The following is a 19342-nucleotide window of genomic DNA, read 5'->3' on the forward strand; positions in this document are numbered from 1 at the left end:
ATACATTGACATATATAAAAAGTTTCCTGGCTTATATTTATGTGAGCTAAAATATTCTAAATGTACATAAAGAACTAACAATCTAGTTTATTTTTTTCAGACTAGCTCACAAGTGTCGATATTTGAAATTTTTAGTCTTAGTTTAGTACACCAACTTATAGTAATAATAATATGTAATACACTAAATCTTAAATACATGTTACATATATGTATAAAATTGTATATTGACAGATTTAGTATTGAAAGACATGGAATTATGATATTCGCAACAAAATTTTCTTTTTTCAAATTAAATAGCTTGCTTATAGTGTTCTTTCCATTCCAAAGTTTCGTTAATACCCAGAACAGAACAGAAATAATTTATTGGATAACGGCACTTCAATCGCGCGTCTATACGCGTCTATTCCCATTAAGTATTATACATATAATGTTTAATGTAAATTTTTATATTACAGACGTCTACAAACGTTTGTTCATTAGAAATTATTAATGTGAGATTGATTTTACACGTTTATTAAGTTTCATATTTATCACAAAAATACTACTTGAATGTCCTGATTCGTTGGAAAGCGTTCAATTCAATCAAGAAGTGTAATAGTACGTAATGAGTCTTCGGGAAAAGTCTCTATTTCCGCGACGGTGCCGAAGTTGAAGGGGACCGCTATTCCACCGTCGAGAACTAAACCTGCATCGAAGCATTGCGATTGCACAGTGGCCTTCCTACAGAAACCACGAGTGTGCACGTCTTTCGGAACGGGTATTGCATTGGTAACTATCATATCTCTTATGGAATAACACAGTTTGCAATCCTCTGTAAAGAAATGTATACTCTTTAAATATAACGCCATATCTCTTCTCTTGTTATTCAGATAACACACTTACTGACCTGCGTCAAATCGCAAGCTGCTATTGAACGCCGAACAGATCACATCAATTTCGTCATTGGTAAACTGCCGTTTGGTATCCACGAGGCTCAATATTTCCCGCACGGTTTGATGGTTTAGACTGTGTATAGATTTATACCAAGACGTTGACCCTGTCCCGGTGCTCACGCACAAACCGGAACCCTTTACTTTGTGATACTCTTGGTCCTCATCGAACTTTATAAGTAAGGAACTCGTCCGTGCCGATAACGTTTCGCCCATGAAAACCTAGCGACAAATACCAGGCCTGAGATATGCGTAAAAGAGTAAGTCGGATCACTCGACTTTCTAATACATGCGTGTGCATCGAGGAACATGAATAAACTCACTTCATTAAGCGCCAACCAAGGTAGACGCCTTTCTTTTGGTAACTCTATGTTGGTAATGCTATACTTGCTTTCGAACTTCTCGTTTGTATAAAACCTACAAGTAATAAATACGTGATAATTAAACCTTGTATTGCAGTAAAGAGTGCAGAAACGATAGATGTAAATTCCAAAGATAAACCGTCGCTGAGAAAGTCTGCAATCTAATAAATATAAATGCTTGATAATTTAATTATAACATTAATATAACGTGCCTGTCACTGCCAACGATGCGTCCTTTCTCATGCATGTGAAAAGGAGGCTGCCATATTTCTTCTCCCTTTAAAGTGATCCGTATTCGTCTTCGCATGAGTGTATTGTAGTGGCCTGCTCTTAGCATTTCGAAAATCTCTGGTATGGCATTCGTGTACTTCGCCGACAACAGGAGGTAGCCTTCCGACTTCTCAGGATACGAATTAATGCCCATTATCGGTTTTTTATTATCGAATATTAAATTCGAGGCTAAGAGAAACGTTCCATCACCGCCAATTGGCAGTACTAAATCCGCCCATGTAAAAAGCGACTGGTCTAAACTTGTTCTAAAAAATACGATATATTTTTACTTTGCGATAAATATTTAACAACCAATATTTCAATTTTGAAATAAACAGATCGGAGTAGTTTTTCAAATTCACACAAATATGAATTTTTTTCAACATTATCACGAATTTAACCTTCCTATACCCGCGCATTGGTCTGTCAGACCGACGATATACGTTTGCCTTGTTTTTTTTTAAATGGAAAACAAGGCAAACGTATATCGTCGGTCTGACAGACCAATGCGCGATTATAGGTTAAGAAGGAAGGTTAAGAAAGTAAATGAGAGTTTTTGCTAATTTTTTCTAATTTTATATACATATATATTTTTATTATAAAGAATTGAGCTTACCTATCTATTATCCTATACTCCACGTTCATCTTTCGCAAGATCTGGATGATTTGATCTTCCACAGCCTTGGTGGCCAAGTGGCTGGCGAGCATGGTATCATAATCCGAACCTCTTTCGATTAGTTTCGTCTTCAGCTGGGTCTCGTTGAGCCCAGGTTCCCGTAACCTTTCGAAATGATACCGGGACAATTTTGCCACGATAAGTACCTTCTTAGGCACAAAACTGGATTCATTTCGAATGAAAAAGCGCAGACTTCTGTGTACATTGGTAGACGGAGACTGTAAAAGCTGCAGCGTTCCTAAAAAAACAAATCATAAATATTAGCTTCTGTAATTTACTTGCCTTTGAATGCGTGAGATAATCAGACATCAATTATCAATCTGATGTATATAATTTAACAGATAGAGAGGCTGTTCTTAAAATGTATTTTTATCAATTTTAATCAATTACAATTTAATTAACTATATTAATTAATAAAACTTTAAAAGTTTGAAACTTGAAATAAATATTTATGGAGCTCATACTCATAGTTTTTCTTTGAAATCATTAATATGCTATAAATAAAGTGGAGTTAAACATTTAATAAAAACATTACATGTATCGTTTAACTTACAATAATTAAATTAAATTAATTTAATAAAATTCGCCGTTCCTGTCTTATTTTTCAAATATATAATAATAAGAATTATTATTCATACATTAAAAGACGAATTTTTTTCAAGATAGAGCTTCAATTTGTCTTCAGGATACATTAAATACATATGTGAGAGAAATATTCCCTGATAAAATACGACATGATAAAATGTTTCCTCAATTGCCTTTGACCTGATCCTATCGTTCACAGATATGAGATAGTTGCTTAATCGCATCGCACGATAAAAAGCAATTATGAGCTGTCATTAAAAATTGTTCTCCTTCCCCTCGTGCCATAAAAAATGACACTTAAGTGTCATACGCGACAAGTACCAAGGTGATTTTCCCTTATAAAAAATTGTTCCTCTTCGGAAAGGTTATACACGTCAATGTTATCGCGCGGTATACCCATCATGACTATATCGTGAGTATGCAATAAATCATCGTGTTGCGTGAAATGAAAACGATGACATTAGGCCGCCTACTTTCTTACACTTTCCGCGCTACTAAAAACGGGATGGGTATAATTAATATATTATAAATTTTGCTGCCAGTAGTAAAAAGAAGGAAAAAAACAAGACAGAGTAAGAAGCGCATTGGGCTTCGGTAGGAAAATTCCGTTTCGAGACAATTCTCGATTCCTCCTTTAGTAAGCGTGGCAGTCGTGGCACTGATTAATTCTTATCGGTTCTCTCAACATAGGTAATACATGTGATCGCGGCGAACAATGTGGAATACGATAAAATGAAATTGCGGAGCGGACGGGGACGGTGAGAGGAGCCGCTCCGGGTGAACACGCTCGGCCACCGAATCGTTATACTCACTGGCAGTCCTACAAAGGTAGTTGAAAACCGTCATCGCATGATGATCGGGACGTTCACGTGGGCAATACCGAACTGTCGCGAGCGACGTGCGGGACGAGCCGCTCCGCGGGACGATTGATCGACGGGCGCCGCGTAACCGATCCCCTCTCGCCGGCACGAGCCATGCGGCGATTGAGTACCGTGCCTCGTTACTTGCGCGCACCTGTACCCGTACACGCGTGACTCACCGCCGCGAACAGAGCTGAGCATTTGTGATTTTATCCCTCAAATCTCAAAGCCCTCAAGTCCTCATTACCCGTTGTCGTTGCACGATCCACACCACACGATTGACACGATCCACTCTGAAAGTCTGAATGAAGTCAGTTTTGTTGCAATGACCGGCATCGCGCATGCGCCACGGCGGCGAATTCGAATCTCGCACGTGTCTCGAAGATCAACGAGAGAAATAGCAAGCACTGATAATTAAATAATATATTATTACTGTTATATGATGTAATATTAATTGCTAATTAATATACATATATTGTACTGCTACACATGTAATATTAATTGTTAATAATATCAGTGCCTTCTACGCCTTTGCGTATTGCTAGTAATTCGCGTTAACAATCAAGTAAATCTATAAGAACGAAATAAATATCAAGACGGAAGAAGTTTAGTATTATTCTTGAAAAACGTCAATCTCTCTCCTCAACATGATTTTAATAAAATATGAATTAAGGATGTTTAATAAGATTTTCACCAGTATCAAGGTAAAATCGATACATACATTCCGGTAAAGTTTTTTTTTGTGGGAAAAGGTGTCTCAGTCTGTTGTATATACCTTGTATACCTTGATTTCCAGATGCCAGGAGGTCTTAACTGCTCCTCGAGAATTTTATTGTAGTTGCCAAAAGAAAAAAGTCGCACTATATAGATACACGCTTCGCTTACACTTTATTAATTCATTTGCAATACATTAATTAAGTCTGTTTAAATAGCATCGAGGCTACCTAACGTATGCCTTCGTGTATACGATAGACAAACAATCACCTAACTTAATCTCTCTCTCTTTCATTTTCATTCGCACACACATGCACTCTCATTTATCTTTCTCTCTTTTTCTTTCATTCTCGTGCTCGTTCACTTGCTCTTCTCCCAAACACTGCCTTCGTTTCTCTTTATCTTCCGCTCCTTAGTTAATCGATATCAATTATTATTACTATTACCATTGTCTCTCATTTTTATATACTATATATATATATATATATATATATATATATTTATTTATTCATTTATTTATACTATATATATATATATATATATATATCGTAAGATCGACGTTTAAAAACTAAAATTCGTATAAAAAGCGTCGTTATTCGTACTAACAATGTAACTGTACTATTTAAATAATAATTAAATTTTAAAAAATTATTTGTTTCTGTTGTGTCGGTTTTGTCGTCTGAATGTATGAGATGTCTAAACGTATCGGCTACTGTATGACGGTGCGAGGCGCGGTGCTCCAAACGGCACGGCCGGTGCCTCCCGAAGAACAATCGGTAAGATCGACAAAATGCCCCACAAATCTGCGCTTTACAATAAACTTATACATATGAACTAATTGCAGTCTCGTGCCGTCGTATATTGCGAGAGCTAGCGGTTCTCTTTTTTTTCTTTTTTACATACATATTATACTAAAATTAGACATGGTGTCGAGAAACGGAGGCAAACAGGAAAAAAAAGAAACAATAAAATTTCTTACGACTTTCACAAATTAATACACTGAGTGTGAATGCTGTATCTCAACCGTCGAGACAGATTAATAATTAAATTCGTAAGGTTCTTAAAATCATATAAAATCTATTAGATTCTTTTTTTTTAATTCTCATCAGCAAATCTTCACGGGTGAAACTAGCGAGCTATTTCTCGACACTCGACACAATGGGACGCCACAGAATTTATAATTATCGCGCAATCTCGTCAGCGATCTTACCGGATGTTCGTTCCTAAATTACGACGCTCCCATTTCAATTTCGCACCCCGAACGATATTATTTACTTTTTACTTCGTCGTCGCCCCTCCGCGGGCATTTATACTCTAGCTAATACTTTTACACGCTACGAATGTTTTTTTTTCCTTTTTCTTTAAACCGTAATCATTTAGCACGTCACACTACGGCTGAACTCCCCTTTTCCTCGGGTTCCTCTCGCTATTTACCAACTATTTCGCTATTACGAGCAATAATGTACATCAATTACATACAAAACAAGATACAAGTGTTAATGTGCTCTCGTCACATTGTCGACACCGTCTCGCGTAAGATGATCGCACTCACAAAGGTATCACGTTTATTATTAATCGGAGAAATTCTCGTCGCCGTCTGACAATCTATCGTGCGCAGCGCGATGTGCTATTTCCTTCGCGTTTATTCTACGGCGATGCTGCGACGACGACGCTTGGTTCGAAAAGATCTTTCGACGATCGACCGAGCGTCGATTGTCGTCCTTGGGGAAACTCCGCGCTGATGGCAGAGAACCGACGCGAGTCTCCGCGTCGTCGAGCTCGACGGACGCGGGCAGAATTGCGATATAATTCTTATATTATAATAATAATACTACGCACGGTGTAATTACGAAAACCTAGCTTTTCAATGACAATAAAAACGTAATCGTATTCGTTACTCCCGGAAAAGAATTCGTCCTCTCAAAGGCGCTCGCAGTGCAATGCATTTTTCTTACTGCATTCGAATAATCTTCACGCTGATCTCATTTTCGGATCAGTCTGACAGACAATGGTGATGTCGTCCCTGAATAATTTTGTCGTGCATATGTTGCGTTGATTCGGAACTTTTATGACTCGATGAACGAAAGATAGGAAGCTAAATGGACGCGGATAATGAACATTTCCGCGCGCGCAATCAGTTAATAATATCTAAATAATAAATATTTTGGACTGATGAGCTTAACGCAATGCGAATCTCTCTAACGGCAGTGGAAGAGTTTAGATTTGCACAATCGCAACGTATACTAGTCGAAACGACGTTGTGTTGCATAAAATCAAGCAGACGGAGTATTCTAGAAAGACTTGACATTTTTTTTCTACGAGCAGAGTTCTCAAAGTATCGTTCATACATAGGGTACGCAAGACCCGACACATGGTTAATTAATTAATGGGGAACTGACTAAGTTATAATAACCGTCTAAATTTCTTCGCTTTTAAAAAAGTAATTGAAGTTATGATAGAGTTATCCTACACTTATTAATTTGCCAGATTTTAAATATCCGCGAATCAATACAACAGTCACAGTAAAGACGTATAGTCTCGTCTCGGAATACTGATGTGTGAAAATACGAATATTTTCTATCTCTTCGTCATGTCACGAATAATATATATACGTTCTGCGTACATCATGCGTCATACAACTCACAAGTTAACGAAATCCAAAATTAAATGCAAAAAACATAAGAAACCAAAATGGTTCTGCGAAACGGTGTTAAGATCTTTTCTTCAATTTGTAATACGACGGTCCGCGCACATGGCCGGAATAAATCTTACTCTCAAATTATTAAAAAAAAACTTTATATTCTTTCTCGTCGGACGCAAGTTGCCTGATCTCTTCGCTTGTGCTGAGAACGAATCAAGTTTCTTTTTGTAATTTGCGAACAAAAGTTATTCTGATTAGCCAGACTATTATACTACAAATTCAAACATTAACTTCGCTCATCATTTTGTCTATTCTACTTCTACGGCGAATAATACCCTTATCGTGCTCATCCGTGGGCAAATGTACGTTTGAATGTATGCATGTTGTGACATGTGTACAATATATGTGTGTATATAGATTCTGTATACATATACACTATATTCATATTCATAATTATATATATATACATATATAACTTCTCTCTTTTTTTTTCCACATTTATTACTTTGCAAAATATTTCTTTCGCCGACGATGCGTCGGCATTAAGCCCGTATAATACAATCGCAAATTACACTTTTTTTTGTCGCTTAGGCAAACGTTCACTTGTTTATCGGTAAGTACAATGACCATTCGCATTGCTCCGTCCCGATCGATCGGGGATCGAAATGATGCGCGCGTACTCGTATCTGATTAATCACGTCGAGGAGGTGCTTGTTACCGCAGACCAAGATCTCGACCTAAGTGCGAAGCTTCTCGCACCTTTATCAATATTCGTTAAACCGAAGCCGAGTGTCCGATCGGCTGAGAACGTCTCGCTATAATACTTTACAATGAGTAGGTTTGACGAAAACCGCGTCATAAGTGCTAACAAGGAAATAAAGTACGAGACATTCGTGTCACAGTATATACCCGAGTACTAGAGCGTCTTATGAAACGCGAGAAAAAACGCACTCGCGTACGTGATGAACAGCGAGAATGGATGATACGCGAGATAGGCGAGAGCGTGCCCGCGTTCGCAACGATTACTATTACAATGGAAAATTCGATCGGCCGCTAGAACGAGGCCGACTAATGCTCGGAAGTGAAGTGGTAGAGGGATGGATCAGAGTCCCTTTCGACGACTGTCGGTCTAGTCGCGGTCAGTGACGCGGCGCGTATCCTAATAGTAGAAGTGAGCGAAGCTGTTGCAGGTGTTGCGCGAACGTACCGAGCCTCAGCTATGCGTTTGCGGATGCGGAGGTGGCGCGCCGGTGATCTCGGTCCAGCGCATTTCGAAGAAACTGCGCATCCCGTGGCCGGCCTTGCCCACAGGACTGTCGTCCTCGTTGAATACCTCGCAGTTGATGAACATCTGCCTGACATCGGCGCAAAACTCATCGCGAGACTTGTACCTGCATCGAGAAGCACTCGTTGTGAAAAACTTCAGCCTTCCAATGCCGACCAAGGTTGACGACCGGTCAACAGATTGTTTTATATATTTTTATTTTATTTTTGCGATCAGTCTGTGTGTGTGTATATATATTAGATCTATTAGGCCTGTCTTAAAGACCAAGAGATTTTGAGAGGAAAGGCAGCTAAAGATAGTACGTTCACTTAACTAATCGCTGGCGCGTATTGGACAACTTACGCGGAGTCCTGCAATTTCTTCTTAATCGTACTGAGATCCATGGGGGTTTTTATGATTTTCTTGTAGGTCGGGAACTGTTTGGTGTTCACCGGCAGGAGGAACGGCCAGGCCTCGTCCTGCTGCTCCAACTGTTCGAGGAGTATCTTACAAGGCGCCAGCTCTCGTTGTTGCTTCTTCGTGAGCGTCCGATTGTTACCCTCCTTCCGTGGTGAGGCGGTAGGAGTCGGCGGTTCCGACGAACTGACATCCTCTACGTGCGTGTTCGATGCCGTTGATGGCGTTGGACTGCGGCGCAAAACAACAGAGAAATTATTTGCACGATTAGCTTCCGTTCTGCAGGAGGTTTCCCGTCATAAAAGCCTCTGGACGAATGCGCAAGGACGAATTGCATAAGATTCGATCGTGTGTCCGGCTGAGACGGGTACGCTGCTCCCGATGAATTATTTTCGTTCTCTCTGACTCTCTGTCTCTCGTTCGCTCTTTATTACTTTTTCCGTTCTATTTTTCGCCCTCTTGCGCTCTCTCGTTTATATTTTTCCGACTCGTCATATACGATCTGAAGGCGGATCTACTGTTACGATGAATATTTCTGAGAAAATACCTATCCCACAGTCGGCGATCGCAAGTACACTAGGCAAACAACGATGTATCATGAATGTACAGGGTGTCCCGGCGGAGAAACTTGAGACGAGACACCGAAGGAACGGAAACCACTCGGAAAAATCTATCAGTGACAACCGCCTTCAAAGAATGAAAAATGGGATCTCTAGCCTCTCATTAGAACACCCTGCATAAAAGGAAAAGTTCCTCGAGACGACAAAAATTCTCGGCGGTATTGCGACACGGGCCGAGGATCAAGTAGGTAATCGCATGTGAGTACAGTGTATACAGATAGTTTTCGTATACAGTTAGATTCGTTTTGAGATTACTTTATTCAATCGGGAATAATACTTGTCCGCCATTTGCGGCTGCGATGAATATTATCAAATCATTCATTATAGCTGTTTTCTAATATACTTCGCATGAAACGTCATTAAGCCAGCAACTTGACAATGTTTGTTTGTTTTTAACGTAATCACCTAGCTGGTGGATGATCAGAACTTTCACTTTCTCTGGTGCCTCCCCCTTTGGTATGACTCCTTCGACTACTATTTCTCTTCTTTGGTTGTTTACTGTGGCAATTAGAGCAATACCATTTTCCTCGTGGCATCTGTAAGCAGAGCGTGTTGCATACAATAAAATCTAGGCTTCGAAACAACACACTTGACTTTGTTAAAAAATAATATCTTCAACAGAGATACATTTCGGCAATTACTTACTTTTGGCATGACAGGATTATGGCAGTCAGTGTGATAAGCCCTAGGACAGAGTTCGCATAGGACCAGGTTTTTACCCGCTCTCTTTCCACACACTAAACAATTGCGTTCACCTGTTGCTTTGTTCATACATTCGTGACAATACCTGAAAGTAATAGGGAAAGTTTGAAACTCTTTGAAAAACTTAAAATAAAATTAGACAAGAATGCGATACACAAGAGCGTTACTCACCAGTCACCATCAGGAATGTTTTCCATTTTTGGACGGAAACAGTAAGTATGGTAGCCACGGTCACAGCCATCACAGAGCAGCAGCTTATCTTCGTTGTCTCCACTGTGACAAAACTGGCAATTCTGAAACCAAAACGAATGAATTTCTCATTTAAGAGAGAATGGAAGAATTAATCTTTCATGTGGCTAAAATAGCATGAAGATTGTAGCACTGTTTGTTAGTCGAGCATTTTTTAAAACTTTTAAAAGCAACAACAAAGCTCTATGTAGACAATTCGTGTGTATCCAATTAATAAAGCGCAAAAACACGATCAAAAATTACGCACTAAGTTAAATAAGATCTATGTATAATAAATTAATTCAAAATAATTTAGTATAGCAAATAAATATTCACAAAATAATAAGTTACAGGAATATATTTTTGAGTTTTGTTTCTCAAATACTACAGATTAAGGTATGCGTTATGCATTCAAATTATAAATAAATATATCTAAAATCCGTGCAATAATACAAATGTGAGCTACAGTAAATCAATCACGATAGTAACAAGAACAGCAATGGGATTTTCCCGAATGCATAAAATGTGAAAAAGCGAACTAGAGCTATGCGAACGTAAAAATTAAAAAACAAAGATATTAAATAATTAAAAAAATAAACAAATAGTAAGCGGCAGTTTTGCATGCAACCGTTACGTTAGACTCTGACCACCATTGAATGTACATTCTTAACGCACATTTTTCTTAACGCGATTTTTGTTATGATTTATTATATGTTACATACATTATGTATCCCAATATTTAATAATTCATGAATATGATTCATCAATGGACGCACGTTTAATTTATGTAAATGCACATAAATTAAGATAAATGAAACAAGTATCCAGGTATCGCGCGAACAGAGCGAAATCCAACGGATGTATGCAAATTTCATTGCCAGTTCTTCGCACGCGTGATATATATTAGAATTTTTGAATGAAAACTGGAAGCGAACATATTGTAAGAATACTGTCGCGTGAGAAACATATCGTTTAGGCTCCGGTCATCGGATCGAGTAGACACCTGTCGATATCCATTCGAGGCGACGTACTCTCTGTGAGCCATTCAACGGAAAGGACAAAGGTATCGGGTGCGGGGGTAGTAAAGAACGTTTCGGTTAGTAAGTTAGTGCGAATACCCACAGAGGTCTGAGAAGTAGTCAATAGCTGTTTGTACTGATTGGTAGCTTTGAGTGAGACGCAGCGGTTTCGTAGCTTGGCGCAGACCGAGTTTCTAGCTGTTGTTAGACTCACAGCCTTCATGATGCTCTTGTCCCAAGCGATGCTGGCCTCGAGCATGTAGAGCGCCATAGCGAGTTGCGCCGACGTGTGCGCTCGTGCCGTCGCCTCCCGCCAAGTGTTCAGACCCCGCGGCGTTGTTTCCTCTGGCGGTGCAGGCGCCTGGTTATTCTGCTCGGAATTATTCGAGTTTGCGTTAGCGGCCGCCGCCTGTTCCGCCTTGAGGGCTGCTAAGTTGGGATCTCCCGTGCTACAAAATTAAAATATAATTAAATTATACAACTTTCGCCCAACAAATTTAATTTACATGTTAATTGAGTGCTTTAACAGTGAAAATAGAAGACACTCTAATTAATCAAATTTTATATTTAAGATTTATTTTATTTTTTTGTCAATAATTATTTTTATTTATAATTTTCCTGCAAAATACATAATCATAATTTTTCCTTTTATCACCGAATGTTGAAGAAATCATGTGAGACATAGTTATCGTATACCATAAAGATAAAATAACTGACTGAAAAAGAAACTCATCTTACCAAACGCCTAAAGGTGGTTTCAAGTATCTCCTTTCAATAGCTGCCTCCAAAGAAAGTAGCCTTTGCCGCGCTTGCTCGACCGCGCTAATCTTCTCCATTTCATTCAACTTCTCAATTTCTTCGGCTTCCTCAGTTCCCGCTCGCGGCGGTAGTTTCCAGCCTTTGACTTGCATGCTAGCGTTAGCCACTTTATCTTCAAGCGCTTCCACTTGCTCCAAGAGTTGAGCATCTACTCGCAGAGCAACTTGCTCGCTCCAATTACTCGGATTATCAGGCTTCGGAATTGGCGTGTTGGGATCGTCTTGTTCTCCTTGAAGTTCCGTGGCGGCGATGTTGCCAGGATCAACATTAATTTTACCAGTTACGGCTAAAAAGGATTCCATCGTCGCCCATGTTGTGCGCTTCAACTCTTTCTCGCGGACGCCGCGAGAATGTAGATGCTCGAGAAGCTCTTGGAACGTGTCCACATCTGTTATCCTCCACCAACCGTATCTCAGATCTGTATATAAGGTCACATGATTAGAAATTTGGAAAACACAGTCATCCGTATTGATTTTAATATTCGCGAATTAACTCGACTTACCAGTCGGCACCGGTTTGGCTTCGCCAGGAGGCGGTAAACCGTGCACCTTCAAATATTCTAATTGTACTGCCTCATCTTGAGTTAATATCAGGGGCGCTGGACTGTCACATCTATCGTAACTCGGACTAGCTGGCGGTGGGAATATTGGGATTCTGAGCTCGGTCGGCTCGGCTATGCCAAATATTTGCTTAGTGCTAGGTCCCGGAGTGTCGCACGTTTCACGCGGTAAGATGGAAAACCAATTAGGCTCGGCATTGCTGCTATCTGAAATAATCGACATAACTGATATTAATTAAAAATAATGAAGAGTCTATCACGGGCAAGGATTTATAGAAACTCACTAGAAATAAAGGAGCCGTTGAGTTCCTTCCCGTTGTGCAGATTATTGACGTGGTTGAACTTGTCGCCATTCGGTATCGTTTCCACAATCTTGTCCTCCATCGTTTTCACCAAAGGTTTCGTCATATCTTCATCCGTTTCCTCGTTCTCCTTTTTCACTTCCTCTTTCATATCGACATCTGCATTGATCACCTCCGTTTCTTGTTTTATTTCTTCGGACGTGACATTCGTCTTCGCATCTGTCATTGTACTATCAACGTCGTTGTTTCTCTTCTCCTCCTTTACACCCTCGGAATTCTCCGAGCTGCAATTTTGTACAGACTCTTTCTTACAGTTAACCTCCTCCACTTCGGACTTCAGCTTATCCTCATGAGATTTCATATCCTCATCTTGCTCATTCGAATTGTGTTTCTTTTCATCCTTAACTTCGTTCGGCGCCTCATTTTCATGATTTTCGGAATTCGTCTTGCCTTCGCCCTCTTGCTTCACCTCAGACTTCTCCTCTACCGGCATGTTTTTGTACTTCTCGTCAAGCTCAGCTTGAAGGTCGAGAATCTCCGGTTCGGCGCTCTCCATGGCTTCCACGAAGATGCCGCCGGCGCATGCTAATTCCCAGTATCTCCTCCAATACCTGTCCTGGCCGAATATGTGCGCACGGAGTTGCTTCGAAGAGCTGTTAAGCTTTTGCAGTTGTTCCTCTGATTGCTTCAATAGTTTATCCAATTTTTTACCTAATTCTTCGCCAGACAAATTTTTATCCTCCTCCTAAATAAGAATTTTTTTTCAGATAGTATCAAATAAATCTTCAAATTAATTTAAGAGTAAATTGATGTTCTAAGATATACCTCTTCTGGCTGAGTGCCTTCACTCTCATTCTCAGACATGTCTTCTACTTCGTCCTCATGATGAATCTCGTCCGGTGTAGGTGTCGTACCTACGGCAGTGGACGTAGTATTGCCTTCTTCCTCACCTTCCTTCTTCTCGATGGTGATTGTGTCACCAATCTTGTTTACAATGACGCCTACAGCTTCCATTCGGACTTTTCGACTGTGTAATTGTCTAAGCCTGTATGAACAAAAAATAACAGATATTATTAAAACAAGTCTGAAAAAGCGTAATTTAATCTGTAATGTATCTTTAAATAATTTAATTTAGCTTCTCTTAACGTATCTTTAAATTAAAAAATCACTTACGATAGATATAATAAAATTATTCGGTCAACCACATTTCAATCCAATTAATTTTTCGTATCATGCAACTTACTTTCTGATTTTGGTATCCAATACGAATCTCTCCTTCCTCAGCTGAGCCACCGTCTCGAGGCTACCCTCTATCTGTCTGATCACAGCCTTATTTTGCAGCAGCTCGTTGCAAAGGAAAGCGAGCATCTGCGCCTTATGCGTCGGATTCAACGCTAGGAAAGGCTTGTCTCGCAATCTTTCCGACATCTTCCACGTTTCGTTGTTATGTAAGTGCTCATAGAACTGCGCGTTCTTCCCCGAGCAGGTCGAAGCGTAATCGCCGCCGTTCTGATGATGATCGGCAAATTTCTTGTCGCGCTCACGCTCAAGGCACACCCCTGTCAGAGCCTTCACTTCGCCGGTTGCGTTCGCGTACAAATAAATTCGCAGTACTTCACTGATGTTGGCGTGAGTGATGTCAGCTTGACGTAAACTCTGACCCAGGCCTGTGGTGTGTCTAGCCGGTTGCGGGATTCCGGGATCTTCAATGGCACACACCAACAGATGCGTCATAACCGACAGCATCTCCTCTTCGGCTTCTTCATCGTTGAGAAGAGCGAGTTGAAGACTCTTCAAACTCGGTAGTGATTCCATATCTACGAAAAAATAGGGCAATAAAAATCAATCCCTAATAAAATAATGAATGATTTTTTATTCTGACAGGTATACAACAAAATGCTCTCACCGAATCCTAAAGTCTCCCCGAAGTTGTGCAAAAATTCGAAGACCATGACGATGTCCGCGAACGCTTGCCCAGAGAGCTTAAGTCCAGGTATTCTTTTGACTTCTGGCAGTGGTCTGTGATCTAAAAGCATAGTTAGAAAAAATTAGTTAGAAGAAGGAAGAATTAATTAAGAGTCATTAGTCCAAAACTCTCGTTAGAGATGTATGTACGTACAAACTTAGCACTCAAACTCGCCACGTGACGTAGTAAGAGCAATGTTCTCATAATATGATATCAGTCACTCTTTTGTTCCCGTACCTGTCAGCTCCATATCCTCCACGGGCTTGCGAATTTGTTCGATCAACTCCATCTCGACTCTCCTCTGTTCTGCCCGCTTTTCCTTCGTCGCTATCCTCTCGGCCCTGGCCTCCAGGCGTTTCTTCTCTTTCTCCTCCATCTTCCGACGGTTCTCCAGTGCCCGTACCAGGGTCATATGCTGCCTCCTTCTCTCCCTCTCCTGCAGTCATCGTTCATTGTTACAGTAACACGCAGCAAAACTATCTAGCGCGCTCATGCAGATAATATTGAATCAAGACAAAATTGTGGTGTATATAGACTCTCCTTCGTGTATTGCCAATAAAGCGTAATATGTGTGTGGAGTAAAAAATCACAAGAAACTATTATTTTTTGCAAATACTATTCTTCACTAAACTTAAAAAAATCTTTTAAGAACATTATATTTTAGAAAATTTACGTTTTTTTTCCACAAAGATTATATTTGTAATTTATAAACGTTTAGTTGATTCGAACTTTTAAAGAAACGAGAATTGTTACTTGAATTATCCATTTGTATATCAGTTCCCATGATCTTCTACTCTGTATCTATGTCACGTACGGACAACGGACCAAACTCTACAACCGTCCCAAATACTCTTCCACGCATTACACATTACGAACAATATTGTTAAACGGATGCACTGATAGTAATAGGAGAGCAATCCGGCGCGTCGTGGCGGAAACCGCTCTTTTACATTTACAGTGCGCAGAAAACCGTGCAATTTCTAGCAAACTAAATCTAGCGGTCGAGCTACCCGAAACGTTTTCCTCAGCCGGATCAGTCCTGAAGTTTCTTAAAAATCTCAAGAGAAGTTTCTATCGAACGCGTCGTTATGTGGCAAAACAAGTGGGAAATTTTCGATTCCCTAGCACTGAACTCAGAGAGGTGGCAAATGTGTGCTTTTATTTTTTCGCAAGATGTAAGCTTATGAACTGCAATGATTTGTGGAAGCTGAAGCGGATACAGATTAAGTAAGCTTATTGCGTTACGGACAAAGATACACGGTATGCCGAAAGGTGTTGTTGAACGATATGCGTAAACCGCGACACGTGGTCCGCACAAGCCAATCGTTAGATCCCGAAATTGAAACGCTCGAAACTCGACGGGAATGTAACGCATAAAGCCGTTCGTGTGCACGCCGCAGTTTTGCGATGTAACGCAGAGCCGGTGGTGAGTTAGTTGCGAGAGCAAATTCGCTAAATTCGTTAATGCCGTTTCTGTTAGACGCTAGATTGGGTATGTGACATACCAGCTCGACGGTGTAGAGCATCTCGCGCTGCTTGGTGAGCTCCTGCATGTACATCTGCGGCACAAAACACATCCACAGTCCACTAGTGCTCAAACCCCGCCACATTCAATCTAACAATCTTTCCCTCGCTCTCTAATACCGTGTAGATGTTCTCTACTTATCGGCTATCTGTCTGTCACGGAGTTAAATCGTGTCGCGAAATCGGCAGCGCGAACGACCCCTTCGCGACAGGATTGTTGAGCAAATGCGCGACAATGTTATGCTGGATTGACTTTTTCGATTTCAAGATAAAGCGAGCGCGATAAGTGATTGCGGGGTGTCTTATCTTCATTCTCGTTAAATTTAAACTCGTTTGAAAGATATAAAACGGGTTTTATTTTTGTAAGAACTTAGAAACATTGTGTGTCAAAACTTTGCAATATTTTCAATGAAATATAAAAAGTCCGTTATATTTAATGTAATTAAATGTCTTAGCAACACAATTCGTAATAAATTCAATCTTTTCATTAGTCTATTGGAAACTAATAGAAAGATTGAAGTTTTGTCTGTTCCAAAAGTTTTTAATTTGCGAACATCCTTCAATTTTCACTGTATATGTTTTGATACGCGGGTTCTCATTGAAATTTTTGCTGAAAAAGATTTTACTCCAAAATTCGTCAGATATCCGGTGATTGAAAACTCATCGCGATGAAGATTGGACATTCCGCGTGTGATATGCGATGAATTACACTTCCCCGAAAATGATATATTAATCGCAACAGCAATTTTACTTTTTCGATGTCGATGAATATTGGTAATATAAATAATGAGTTAGAGCTGTAGGTTCGAAACACAGAATGTTAGATTCTTCTACAGTGAATATTTTACAATGTAAATTGAAACTTATTAATCGTTGAAGAGACATAATATAATAGCATTGTATTCCTCGTATGCGCATATGTAATTAATTTCTTTAATATAGTTTCTATTCAATAATTGCTGTATTAAACGTATTAAAATAACACAAGACGACTTCCTTGCTCTCAAAAACAAACATAATACTTCAGAACAATGGCATGAATAAATGCTACCGTACGACGTGCTGTTTTTCAAGATCAGAAATAATAATGTGCATTTTCTAAAACGCAAAAAGATCATGATATAGAAAGAAAGAATTTAAATTCTTAAAGAAACGTGTGTAACTTTTCGTTTTAGAATATTTTTAACTCATACCGAAACGTTCGAACTAACCAATGATTGAATAAATCTTTCGCATCAAGAACAGCGAATGGCTTTTATTTAGCCCTGTTTCCTTCGATTGGATTTTTAATTCAGTTTTAAATTATATCTAGATATTAATATATTCATGTCAGATTAAATATTTCGCGAAAATCTACACGAATCTCTACAATACCGAAATCAGATATTCCGCTCAAACATTTCTACGGAAAAATCGCATGCAGATTACACGAAGTTTTTACTACTAACAAACACCGTTTCCAAGATACGATAATTAATTAATTCTATTACGTAAAATATTCCGTTTTATATGTTTACAATTTCTAAAATAATTATTTTATGCACGCTCCTCGACAAACGGGGTATCTCCTGGCCCCTACCGGTTCATTCGATCTCCGCGTAAGATCAACTTGCTCGGAGGTCGGTCTCATCGTAAAAATAAACGGGGAGCAACGAATGAAGGCGATAAAAGTAAAACAGAGCACCTCTACGTCTACGGAGAGACACACTCACGCACACTCACGCTAATCTACAGCGACGAAACGATTGGCGGAGAACGGTTGAACGTTTTAAGACGAGAGAACTCACCTGCTCTTTCAGCATGACCGCCTGCTGCCGCTTCAGCTCTCGTTCCTGAGAAATTAAAAGGATCTCTTTTAATGCAATTCCGGAAATGGCATCGCGGTAGGTCGTTCGTTCGCGTATTACAACTTCGGGCGACCCGAGAAAGAACCGGGTCGCGGGCATTAACATAGTAACGATTGTTGAATTACCTGTTGCTTCCTTTGTTGTTCTTCCAGTCGGATCTTCTGCACCTCTTCCTCCCGTTTTTTCCGTGCCTGCGCATACGCCATACACACGTCACTCGCATCCGTAATCATGTTTATCAAGAGAAAACTTAGGCAATTTTGTTCTCGTTCGCGGGACCGCTCGGTATTTACGACAAGAGAAACAGAACATTGTTTCAGCGATGAAAAGCTACTATCTCGTTACCGGCACCGATAATTGGATAATTGGATCTGAAGTTCCCGTATCCCCTATTGGATTTCTTGCAGCGACGATCGAGAGGGTTGCAAGAGCAGAGAAGCTATTTTATTGTTACAAAGTTCAATTTTATTTTGCTCGTGCCAAAACGTAAATTATTAAAATCTTTCTTATAAATCGTTATTGGGCGTTCATCGTTAACATTTCAGAAACAAATCTATGAAAACCACCAAACGGGTTCGTACATGTGCAGCTTATAAAAAATTTAGGGGTTTTATTTTAAATAATTTCCAAAATAAAAATGTATATTGCTGTATAGAGACTAAAATTATAGGAATAACGTGTCGCAATTTTAAACATTTCCTGACCGCAGTTTTTATTGACATTCGTAAATATTCTTCTTGTGAGTTCAGCAAAAATTAATTCAATGGATTTTTATAAAGCGACCGCCTCGATTTCCGCTTCCCGATTTACAATTTACGTTTCTCCGGACGTACGGAAATGGATCCTTATCAAATTCGCAATCGGACGAAAATAGCCTGGCTAATACAAGTTCCCCATCTGTGGGAGGTTTTCCTCGGGTTTCTGATTTCGTGACATTCACAGTGTAATTGTGATTCGAAGACTACGTGTGGAAAGCGATGTCTAAATAGCGCAGATCAGTGACAGGGATTAAGCACTACTCTAAAAGTTCGGGGATGT

At 39.7% G+C, this 19342-nt stretch overlaps 2 protein-coding genes across 16 annotated transcripts in view; both read right to left on the minus strand.

Moving 5' to 3' along the window:
* Positions 1 to 414: 414 nt before the first annotated feature.
* On the minus strand, positions 415 to 3926 carry LOC139808717 (NAD kinase 2, mitochondrial). The gene is made up of 6 exons (XM_071771002.1): positions 3635 to 3926; positions 2178 to 2475; positions 1504 to 1827; positions 1253 to 1346; positions 887 to 1151; positions 415 to 811 (listed from the first exon to the last, which is right to left on the minus strand). The coding sequence occupies exons 1-6, from the start codon at positions 3666 to 3668 to the stop codon at positions 579 to 581; spliced, it is 1248 nt and encodes a 415-aa protein (XP_071627103.1). The 5' UTR covers positions 3669 to 3926; the 3' UTR covers positions 415 to 578.
* A 621-nt stretch (positions 3927 to 4547) lies between these two features.
* Positions 4548 to 19342, minus strand: part of LOC139808713 (bromodomain adjacent to zinc finger domain protein 2B) — a 151510-nt gene continuing 136715 nt past the window's right edge. For 7 of the 15 annotated variants that reach the window (XM_071770986.1, XM_071770990.1, XM_071770989.1 and 4 more), the window contains 16 exons: positions 18430 to 18495; positions 18245 to 18289; positions 16439 to 16492; positions 15171 to 15369; positions 14874 to 14993; positions 14211 to 14784; positions 13793 to 14012; positions 12950 to 13712; positions 12609 to 12890; positions 12026 to 12524; positions 11391 to 11736; positions 10212 to 10333; positions 9984 to 10125; positions 9744 to 9874; positions 8665 to 8949; positions 4548 to 8428 (listed from right to left, as the gene is read on the minus strand). In XM_071770986.1, the coding sequence (XP_071627087.1) occupies positions 8251 to 8428; positions 8665 to 8949; positions 9744 to 9874; positions 9984 to 10125; positions 10212 to 10333; positions 11391 to 11736; positions 12026 to 12524; positions 12609 to 12890; positions 12950 to 13712; positions 13793 to 14012; positions 14211 to 14784; positions 14874 to 14993; positions 15171 to 15369; positions 16439 to 16492; positions 18245 to 18289; positions 18430 to 18495 (4026 nt within the window). In that variant the 3' untranslated portion in view covers positions 4548 to 8250. The remainder of the gene's footprint in view (positions 8429 to 8664; positions 8950 to 9743; positions 9875 to 9983; positions 10126 to 10211; positions 10334 to 11390; positions 11737 to 12025; positions 12525 to 12608; positions 12891 to 12949; positions 13713 to 13792; positions 14013 to 14210; positions 14785 to 14873; positions 14994 to 15170; positions 15370 to 16438; positions 16493 to 18244; positions 18290 to 18429; positions 18496 to 19342) is intronic. The other 8 variants (XM_071770997.1, XM_071770987.1, XM_071770998.1 and 5 more) reach the window with 5 other exon arrangements.

Source organism: Temnothorax longispinosus, chromosome 2 (genome assembly GCF_030848805.1).
Source record: "Temnothorax longispinosus isolate EJ_2023e chromosome 2, Tlon_JGU_v1, whole genome shotgun sequence".
NCBI lineage: Eukaryota > Metazoa > Arthropoda > Insecta > Hymenoptera > Formicidae > Temnothorax > Temnothorax longispinosus.

What these genes read in the sequence shown, in the direction of transcription:
- LOC139808717 (XM_071771002.1), bottom strand. Translation starts at nt 3,668, where the DNA reads ATGACGGTTTTCAACTACCTTTGTAGGACTGCCA. An exon ending in GAGTATAGGATAATAGATAG is followed by an intron (nt 1,828 to 2,177) that starts GTAAGCTCAATT and finishes CGTATTTTTTAG; the next exon opens with AACAAGTTTAGACCAGTCGC. An exon ending in CAGCTTGCGATTTGACGCAG is followed by an intron (nt 812 to 886) that starts GTCAGTAAGTGT and finishes ATTTCTTTACAG; the next exon opens with AGGATTGCAAACTGTGTTAT.